Genomic DNA, 11,638 nt, shown 5'->3' on the forward strand with positions numbered 1-11,638 from the left:
TTTCATGCATTGCATCATTTTTCTTGTTTTTCTCCTCATCATAAAAATTCAAAAATCAAAAAAATATCTTTCCCTTTTTCTCTCATCAAATTCAAAAATTTGGATTGACTTTTTCAAAAATTTTTAAAATCAAATTGTTTCTCATGAGTCAAATCAAATTTTCAATTTGAAAATCTTATCTTTTTCAAAAATCTTTTTCAAAAATCAAATCTTTTTCAAAATTCTTAGTTATTTTCGAAAATTCCAAAAATATTTTTCAAAAATCTTTTTCTTATTTTTTTACCAAATTTTCGAAAATAACAATAACAATTAATGTTTTGATTCAAAAATTTCAAGTTTGTTACTTGCTTGTTAAGAAAGATTCAAACTTTGAGTTCTAGAATCATATCTTGTGATTTCTTATAAATCAAGTCATTAATTGTGATTTTAAAAATCAAATCTTTTTCAAAAACTAATTTCAATCATATCTTTTCAAAAATATCTTCTTATCTTATCTTTTTCAAAAATATCTTTTCAAAATATCTTTTCCAACTTCCTAACTTTTTATCTTTTCAAAATTTGTTTCAACTAACTAACTAACTTTTTGTTTGTTTCTTATCTTTTTCAAAACTACCTAACTAACTCTCTCTCTCTATTTTCGAAAATATCTTCCCCTTTTTTTAAAAATTTCTTTTAATTAACTAATTATTTTATTTTTATTTTGAATTTTCGAAAAAAAAAAAAACTACTAACCTTTTTCAAAAACTATTTTCAAAAATCACTAACTCTTTTTCAAAAATTATTTTCGAAAGTTCCCCTCTCTCATCTTATTCTATTGATTTATTCATCTACTAACATCTCTCCCTCACCCACCAAAAATCCAAACCCTCTCTCTCTCTTTCTGAGTTCAGATTTTTCTCCTCTTCTTTTCTTCTACTAACAATAAGGAACCTCTTTACTGTGACATAGAGGATTCCTCTTCTTTTCTTTTTCTCTCCTCTTTCTTATGAGTAGGGACAGAGAAAAAGGCATTCTTGTTGAAGCTAATCCAGAACCTGAAAGGACTCTGAAGAGGAAATTAAGCCCAAAATGGGCAGCATCCTGGCGCTGAACGCCCAGAACAAGCATGGTTCTGGCGTTCAACGCCAGAAATGGCAACAAATGGGCGTTGAACGCCCAAAATGGGCACCAACCTGGCGCTGAACGCCCAGAGTTGTGGCAAAGGCATTTTTACATGCCTAATGGGTGCAGGGATGTAAATCCTTGAACAACTCAGGATCTGTGGACCCCACAGGATCCCCACCTACCTCCACTCACTTCTTCTCACCACTCTCTTTCACACAACCCCATAAACACTCTTCCCCATAAACCTACCTCATAAACTCCACCTACCTTCAAAAATTCAGAACCAATTTCCCACCCAAACCCACCCGTATGGCCGAAACCTTTTCCCCCCTCCCTTCCCTATATAAAGCCCTCTATTCTTCATCAAATTCACACAACACACCCCTCTACACCCTTCTTGGCCGAAACACTTCCCACTCTCCCTCTCCTCCATTTCTTCTTCTTCTTCATCTATTCTTTCTTTTATTGCTGGAGGGCGAGCAAAATTCTAAGTTTGGTGTGGTAAAAGCATAAGCTTTTTGTTTTTCCATTACCATTGATGGCACCTAAGACCGGAGAATCCTCTAGAAAGGGGAAAGGGAAGACAAAAGCTTCCACATCCAAGTCATGGGAGATGGAAAGGTTCATCTCCAAAGCCCATCAAGACCACTTCTATAATGTTGTGGCCAAAAAGAAGGTGATCCCTGAGGTCCCTTTCAAACTCAAAAGAAATGAGTATCCGGAGATCCGACATGAAATTCAAAGAAGAGGTTGGGAAGTTCTAACAAACCCCATCCAACAAGTCGGCATCCTAATGGTTCAAGAGTTCTATGCCAATGCATGGATCACCAAGAACCATGATCAAAGTAAGAACCCGGATCCAAAGAACTATGTTACAATGGTTCGGGGGAAATACTTAGATTTTAGTCCGGAAAATGTGAGGTTGGCATTCAACTTGCCCATGATGCAAGGAGATGAATGCCCCTACACTAGAAGGGTTAACTTTAATCAAAGGTTGGACCGAGTCCTTATAATTTAAGTTTGGTGTTGTGATGAGCGGATAATTTATACGCTTTTTGACATTGTTTTTAGTATGTTTTTAGTAGGATCTAGTTACTTTTAGGGATATTTTCATTAGTTTTTATGTTAAATTCACATTTCTGGACTTTACTATGAGTTTGTGTGTCTTTTTGTGATTTCAGGTATTTTCTGGCTGAAATTGAGGGACTTGAGTAGAAATCAGATTCAGAGGTTGAAAAAGGACTGCTGATGCTGTTGGATTCTGACCTCCCTGCACTCAAAATGGATTTTCTGGAGCTACAGAACTCGAAATGGCGCGCTTCCAATTGCGTTGGAAAGTAGACATCCAGGGCTTTCCATAAATGTATAATAGTCCATACTTTGGCCAAGTTTTAATGACGCAAACTGGCGTTCAACGCCAGCTCTCTGCCCAATTCTGGTGTCCAGCGCCAGAAAAGGAGCCAAAACCAGAGTTGAACGCCCAAACTGGCACAAAAGCTGGCGTTCAACTCCAAGAAGGACCTCTACACGTGCAACACTCAAGCTCAGCCCAAGCACACACTAAGTGGGCCCCGGAAGTGGATTTATGCATCAATTACTTACTTCTATAAACCCTAGTAGCTAGTTTATTATAAATAGGACCTTTTACTAGTCTTTTGACCATCCAGAGTCTTTTTGACAATCCCGGATTGTATTTTGATCCTGTGATCATGTTTTAGGAGGCTGGCCATCTCGGCCATGCCTGGACCTTTCACTTATGTATTTTTAACGGTAGAGTTTCTACACTCCATAGATTAAGGTGTGGAGCTCTGCTGTTCCTCAAAGATTAATGCAAAGTACTACTGTTTTCTATTCAATTCTTCTTATTTCGCTTCTAAGATATTCATTCGTACTTCAATTTGAATGTGATGAACGTGACAATCATCATCATTCCCTATGAACGCGTGCCTGACAACCACTTCCGTTCTACCTTCGACTGAATGAGTATCTCTTAGATCTCTTAATCAGAATCTTCATGGCGTAAGCTAGAATGATGGCGGCATTCAAGAGAATTCGGAAATTCTAAACCTTGTCTGTGGTATTCCGAGTAGGATTCAATGAATGAATGACTATGACGAGCTCCAAACTCGCGATTGTAGGGCGTTAGTGACAGACGCAAAAGGATAGTAAATCCTATTCCAGCATGATCGAGAACTGACAGATGAATAACCGTGCCGTGACAGGGTGCGTTGACCATTTTCACTGAGAGGATAAGATGAAGCCATTGACAAGGGTGATGCCTCTAGACGATTAGCCGTGCCGTGACAGGGCATTGGATCATTTTCCCGAGAGATGACTGAAAGTAGCCATTGATAGTGGTGATGTATCACATAAAGCCAGCCATGGAAAGGAGTAAGACTGATTGGATGAAGATAGCAGAAAAGCAGAGGTTCAGAGGAACGAAAGCATCTCCATTCGCTTATCTGAAATTCTCACCAATGAATTACATAAGTATTTCTATCCCCATTTTATTATATTAAATTCGAAAACACCATTATCAATTTATATCTGCCTAACTGAGATTTGCAAGGTGACCATAACTTGCTTCATACCAACAATCTCCGTAGGATTCGACCCTTACTCACGTAAGGTATTACTTGGACGACCCAGTGCACTTGCTGGTCAGTTACACGGAGTTGTGAACCGTGGTTTTGGCATCATGTTTTTGGCGCCATTCCCAGGGAAAGAAAGAGCAATGAACTTTACATAATTAAAGTGTAATCACGATTCCGCGTACCACTGAGCAATGCATGTTGTATTATCTTCAAACAGGATAGTTGGAGCTATCTTATGATCAATCAGTCCACATAATGACCGAATATATTGGATCAAACTCCTGAGCCAAAAACACTCGCGACTTGCTTCATGAATCGCTAGTATTTCGGCATGATTAGAGGATGTTGCAGCAATTGTCTGTTTCGTGGACCTTCATGATATAGTTGTTCCACCATATGTGAACAGGTATCCTGTTTGAGATTTTCCTTTATGTGAATCAGACAAATATCCTGCATCTGCATAGCCAACTAGTTGTGACTTAGATCCATAGGGATAAAACAATCCCATATCAACTGTTCCATGAAGATATCGAAAGATTTGCTTGATTCCACTACAATGTCTTCTAGTTGGAGGGGAACTACACCTTGCTAGTAAATTCACCGCGAATGATATGTCAGGTCGTGTATTATTAGCAAGATACATTAGCGCTCCAATGGCACTAAGATATGGTACTTCAGGACCAAGGATATCTTTATTCTCTTCTTTAGGACGGAATTGATCATTTTCCATATCCAAATATCTTACAATCATTGGGGTACTTAATGGATGTGACTTATTCATATAAAATCTCTTCAAGATCTTTCCGTATATGTTGTTTGATGAATAAAGATTCCATTTTTTGTATGTTTGATCTGCAGGCCGAGACAAAATTTAGTCTTTCTAAGATCTTTCATCTCAAACTCTTTTTTTAGAGTTTTTATAATTGTTGGAATCTCTTCAAGAGTTCCAATGACATTTAAATCATCAACGTACACAGCAATTATAATGAACCCAGATGCAGATTTTTTTATGAAAATACACGGGCAGATATTATCATTCTTGAATCCATTTTTGGCCAGATACTCAGTAAGACGATTATACCACATTCGTCCAGATTGCTTTAGACCATATAAAGATATTTGTAATTTAACTGAGAATAACCCCTTCGAATATTCATTGGATGGTTTGGACATCTTTAGTCCTTCAGGGACTTTCATATAGATATCCCAATCTAATGAGCCGTATAAGTAGAATGTTACCACATCCATTAAATGCATATGCAGTTTATGATATGCAGATAAACTGACCAAATAACGCAATGTGATCACATCCACTACAGGGGAATACGTTTCTTCATAATCTATACCGGGCCTTTGTGAAAAACCTTGTGCCACACGTCGGGCTTTATAGCGCACAACTTCATTTTCCTCATTTCGTTTTCTCACAAATACCTATCGGTATCCAACAAGTTTTACATCTTCTGGTGTACGGACTACAGGTCCAAAGACTTCACGTTTTGCAAGTGAGTCTAACTTAGCCTTCATGGCTTCTTCCCATTTTGGCCAATCATTTCTTTGTCGACATTCTTCGACTGGTCTTGGCTCAAGATCCTTACTTTCATGCATGATATTTAATGCCACTTATATGCAAATATTTCATTGACAATTGTCTTATTTCGATCCCATTTCTCTCCTATAAAAACATAATTTATCGAGATCTTGTCATTTTCACAATTTTTAGGTACCTGAATGTCTTCTGGCATTAAAACTATATTAGAATTTTGGACAACTGCATGTGTCTTTACTATGTCTTTTTCAATAGGAATAGTATTTACCTCTTTTCTTTTTCGAGAATTTTTGTCTTTGGAACCGACAGGCCTGCCACGCTTCTGGCGTGAATTTACTTCAGTGGCTATTTGTCCGATTGGGACATAAATTCGAATTGGGGCATTTTCGCTGGTATATAAGATTTGGTTATCCTCTTTGTATCGGAAAATGCATCAGGCAATTAATTTGCTATTCTTTACAAATGTATAATCTTTTGAACTTCTAGTTCACATTGCCTTGATCGAGGATCTAAATGCATCAAGGATGATGCATTCCAATTAAATTCTTTTTCAAGAAGCTTATTCTCTCCCCCTAATATTGGAAATTTTGATTCATCAAAATGACAACCTGCAAACCGGGATTTAAACACATCTCCAGTTTGTATCTCAAGATACCTCACTATAGAAGGATAATCATATCCAACATATATCTCCAATTTTCTTTGGGGTCCCATTTTGGTGCGAGAAAGTGGTGCAATGGGAACATATATTGCACACCCGAATATTCTTAAATGGGAAACATTTGGCTGCTGGCCAAAATCTAATTGCATAGGAGAGAACTGATGGTAACTTGTTGGTCTCAAACGAATAAGTGCTGCGGCATGCAAAATAGCATTCTCCCAAGCCGAAGTTGGGAGATTTGTTCTCATAAGTAAGGGTCTAGCAATTAATTGGAGGTATTTAATAAGTGATTCTGCTAACCCATTTTGTGTGTGAACATGAGCTACTGGATGTTCAACACTTTTTTCATTAGCCATACAATAAGCATCAAAATCTTGGGAAGTAAATTCACCAGCATTATCAAGACGAATTGCTTTGATTGGATTTTCTGGAAATTGTTCTTTTAATCGAATAATTTGAGCAAGTAATATCACAAACGCCAGGTTGTGAGAAGACAATAAGCACACATGTAACAATCTCGAAGATGTGTCTATTAGGACCCTAAAATGTCTAAAAGATCCACTTGGTGGATGAATAGGTCCACATATATCGCCTTGAATCCTTTCTATGAATTCAGGGGACTCAAATCCAATCTTTACTGGTGATGACCTTAAAATTAACTTTTCCTGAGAACATGCAACACAATGAAATTCACTAGATGTAAGAATCTTCTGGTTCTTTAGTGAATGTCCATGAGAGTTTTCAATAATTCTCCGCATCATGATTGTTCCCGGATAACCCAATCGGTCGTGCCAAGTTATGAATTCATTTGGACTAGTAAACTTCTGGTTTATAATGGCATGTGATTTAATTGCACTAATTTTGGTATAATATATCCCAGATGAAAGTGAGGGTAACTTTTCTAGTATAATCTTCTTATTTGAATCATGAGTTGTGATACATAAGTACTCATGATTTTCCTCATTCATAATTTCAATATGATATCCATTTCGACGAATATCTTGGAAACTCAACAAATTCCTCAAAGACTTGGTAGATAATAGTGCGTTATTTATTATTACTTTTGTTCCTCCGGGAAACAAAATTATAACTCTTCCAAAATCTTCTATCACATTGCCTGAGCCAATAATAGTATTAACATATTCTTCTTTTGGCACAAGATGGGTAAAATATATATCACTTTTAAGAATGTTGTGCAAACTTGCACTATCCGCAAGGCATACATCTTCATTATATATCCTTGCCATTTCCTTCAAAGATAAATAATAATAAAATAAGTAGTAATACATGCACAGTCAAATTGAATTCTTGACTGGAATTATTTTTCTAAGAAACACTGTACGTAATGTCATATACTAAAATTTTATTATTATCACTATTATTATTATTATTATTATTATTATTATTATTATTATTATTATTATTATTATTATTATTTAAAATTTGACACATTTAATGATTTCAAAATTCTTAAATATAAACATTAATATTTCATTATTTATATACATCATATTTGAAACTTAAATATATAGAAAATACAACTTAACAATAAGTTTCTTATATTATTTATTTACATGAATACTTAACAATTTCACGTATTAAACTATTCCATCATTGATCAAATGACCAATATTTTTTTCAGGATCCTCAAAGAAATCAGATACATCATAATGAGTGGTAGAATTTTCAGCATCATTTGAAACGAAATTCGTTTCCTTTCCTTTGTCATCCTTTTTCAAAGACGCTTGATAAAGATCGACTAGGTGCCTTGGTGTATGACAGGTACGTGACCAATGGCCCTTTTCACCACAACGAAAACACTTATCCTCTGTTGATTTATTTTGCCCAATATTTCTTTCTTTATCCCACTTCTGGTGAGATCCTCTCTTTTAAACATAATTCATTTTCCTTCCAAAATTTTTCTTGTTACCAAAACCTTGTCATTTATCTCTTCTGGGGTAATGATTTGCCGCATTTATTTCAGGAAATGCGGCGGCGCCAGCTGGGCGCGCTTTGTGATTCTTTAAGAGCAACTCATTGTTGCGTTTAGCAACAAGAACGCAAGAATTAGCTCAGAATATTTTTTAAATCATTTTTCTCGATACTGCTGCTGCAAGAGCACATTCGAGACATGGAAGGTTTAGAAAGTTTTCTCTAACATATCATTATCAGATATCTTTTACCTGCATAATTTCATTCGTGAGGTGATTTGAAACATTGCTGAATTATATTCATTTATGAATTTAAAATCCTGTAGACGCAAGTGCGTCCATTCATATCGGACTTGAGGAAATATCACCGTCTTTTGATGATTATACCTTTGTTCAAGGTCTTTCCAAAGATCTGCAAGATCTTTTAATATGAGATATTCATTTTTCAATCCTTCGTCAAGATGACGACGAAAAAAAATATTGGCTTTGGCTTTATCCTTCTGGGATGCATTATTTTCAGTCTTAATGGTATCTCCAAGATCCATTAAATCAAGATGGATTTCAGCATCTAATATCCATGATAAATAATTATTTCCAGATATATCAAGAGTATTAAATTCAAGATGAGAGAGCTTCGACATAATAAAAATTTGTTACCTGAGTCTTCCTAAAATTTGATCAGAGTCTCGTACTGATAACGTGTTGTGAAATAAATAAGGAAGATGTTCTAAATATAAAATAAAGATATGTAAATAGAAGACTTTAATATTAATATAATTAACTCGATAAAATAATTTATATATTTATATGCACTAACGTAAAGATAGAGAAAGAGAGAGAGAAACTATTAGTAATGTATAAAAGAGAAGATAATTTTATTACTGTAAAAAGAGAAAAAGGAGAGTATTTGTAATTGTGTGTATAATCTTTTTGCCACGTTCATGCTTTTATAGGCAAACAAATTTTACTTATCATTAATTGTGCTTTGTCATGAGAACTTGTTCCTTTCAGCATAGGAAAACGGATCCGCTCATAAATAGGCATTCATCCTTATCCATCCTTGTTGTAACAGTTAAATGGTGACAAACTTTAAAAGTAAAAAAATTACAATTCCTAAATTTTTAAATTACAAGATATAAATCAATCCTAAATTTTTAAAAGATGACTTTTTCGTCTCCACTTTAAATTATCAAAATTTGTAAAAAGACAAAAAGAGAACTAATATCTCTTACAATTCAAAAGTTCAAGGGCTAACAGCTAATAAACAAGATCAAAAACTAAAATGACTACATAATAGTTTGGAAATCAATTTAACATTTTATTGAGTTTTAATTGTTTTGATTTGAAAAAACGATTTTTTGGATTTATGAGATAGTTTACCTAGATAGACATCGAAAGTACACATTGGATTAAAAAAACACAGGACTGCAGTATTACACAATGCCCTCTCATTCTTTTTTTTTTATAATTGAGGAAGTAAAATAATGTAATTTTTAACCTTTTAACATTTTTTCTCATTTTTTTTTTTAGTCCTACTTATAAATTGTATAATGAAAAATCACATTTTACTCTCTCAAATGAGAAAAAAATAAAGAGGATTCAATCCCATACCACCTGAGATTTATTATACTAGTGCTACAAATATAGTAATACTTGTTCAAAGTCGCACACCACATTAATCCAGCGATCTAAAGAATCAATGATTGTTCACCGATGTTTTTGGTTTGATCAAATTTTGATTTAACTATTTATTAATCAATAAAAATAAATTCTTGCCAAATAGTTCTTAAATCAGATTTTTAAAACATTACATCTAACAACTGCTTGCTGAAGAAGTGCTGGATTATCCTCATGCTTCACATAGAACAACCCTGATCAAACAAGACTCCTAATAATACGTTTGGTTAGGGGGATAAAAATGGAACAGAGAATTTTCACGAATGAAAAATTACATTGTAAATTAATTACACATAGTTCATTTGTGAAGCATTTCATTCCCTTTTTACCTCTACAAAGAAGTAACTTGCTTAAACTACATAACAATACGATAATTATTAAAGTAAACACCCTAAGGATAAGCACTTCAACCATTTTAAACATGGGTCCCTCAAAGCCATAACAATCCGTAAATTATGATATTAATGAACTTTTCTTTTTGTCGCGACATTCAAGTGGGTAACTCTTCTGCTTTGAATTTATACACGCAAAGGAAGAAAAAAATAATTAAAAAAACAACAAATGTTTGGGTTTCATGTTTCTGTTCCATTCTATCCTTTTGTCAAAACTAAACGTATTCACAATTAATAAGAAGAAATTATATGTTTAGCAAGCATCATTCAGAATTAGCCCCATGCCATAGAACATGCGTAGTTGACCACCAATTTGCCATCAAAACCAAAATTCTGGAAAATAAAAACCAAACAAAGGAGAAAAGAAAATACTCAAATGACAATCTGACAAATAAATTGCATGATTAGGTATATAAAGCAGCACCAAAAACATCTAAACAGTAATTAGAATATTGACTGCCATTGCTACTCTAGCATTTTTGGGCTAAACACCTGTAATATACAAAGAGAGATGGAGAAAAAGGAACGACCCGGAAAAAACACAATATTTACTAACAGAAATTCTAGAAAAATTCCAACGTTTTGCAAAAGCAAATCTATCATAGCAAATAGTTTAATTAAACTAAAAACCCAGATGAATTATTCAAGGTTGAACCATGACCATTACTTTCATTTTACTCTCTGGTTGAAGGCCAACTTATGCGTATGATAACCTAGGTCCTGGGTTACATGGATATGGGTACAATAACCAGTACTAGTTGACTAGTTTTTACAAGAATATTATACAAACTACAGATCTGTAAAATAGTATAAGATGATTGTCCTTCCAACACCAAATTTTTTCAATAAAACTTCGTAAATCGTGAATTAACAGACTTTTATATTGTACAGGACTAGCATGCACTTAAATGACACTAGCTTATTGTAATGCTTGAATAGGAAGTACCAATGGTATTTTGAAGAAAGATTCAAAAGAAAACAAGGGTACTTATCCATGTGCACCCAAGAAATACCTAATCTACTGCATGCTCAATCTAATTAACCAAGGGATAGCAGGTGGCCTCATCATTTTTCTTTTAAATACATATTATTCTATCTTCCTTCTCTCAGAAAAATTTTAATTGGTTAAGTATTATGATTCTTTTTTTTCCCCCACAATCAAATTACTTACAAACTATAAGATCCAGTAGTTATAAAAACTAATAGAAAAGGGGATCCAGTAGTTTCTTACAGTATACAAATCAATGATCGATTCATCAGGATTGGGTGAAAAAGCACTGTTGACATATACAAACTGCAAAACCAGGAAACAAATTTGAGTATGCAGATCCTTTAGAGTTTAGACAACTATACAGGTAAAATACACAGTGATTGTTTACCAATGTTTCCCTGTGGAGTTGCCGTCTAAGAAAGTCTATAACCTTTGCAAATTTATCAGCTCCTGCTATCTGCAATATCAAATATAAAGACATCATTTTATATTTCAAGATTTCAAGAAGAATGCATGTAGAAAACTAACAATTCATTCTTGCTAGCAATCCTCGTAATCATTACTTTCAGATTTGACTTTACAACTATTAAGATCTGCATGTTCCATTTCTGATCAGTTCTATATTCAAACTTGTATCAGCCACAGAAAATTCAGGCAGATACAAGTCTACAGCTTTCTTTCCCCTTATATCAGTGACGAAACCCCCACTCCGCTCGAAGGGAGAGGACAGGGTTACTTCAAA

The 11,638-nt window shown here is 34.4% G+C and overlaps 1 protein-coding gene across 1 annotated transcript in view; it reads right to left on the reverse strand.

Moving 5' to 3' along the window:
• Window positions 9,938–11,638, reverse strand: part of LOC107619474 (ubiquitin-like protein ATG12) — a 3,745-nt gene continuing 2,044 nt past the window's right edge. The window contains exons 3-5 of the mRNA XM_016321772.2: window positions 11,285–11,353; window positions 11,137–11,199; window positions 9,938–10,238 (exon numbers count right to left, since the gene is read on the reverse strand). Coding sequence (XP_016177258.1) covers window positions 10,179–10,238; window positions 11,137–11,199; window positions 11,285–11,353 — 192 coding nt within the window. The 3' untranslated portion in view covers window positions 9,938–10,178. The remainder of the gene's footprint in view (window positions 10,239–11,136; window positions 11,200–11,284; window positions 11,354–11,638) is intronic.

This window comes from Arachis ipaensis, chromosome B09 (assembly GCF_000816755.2).
Source record: "Arachis ipaensis cultivar K30076 chromosome B09, Araip1.1, whole genome shotgun sequence".
NCBI lineage: Eukaryota > Viridiplantae > Streptophyta > Magnoliopsida > Fabales > Fabaceae > Arachis > Arachis ipaensis.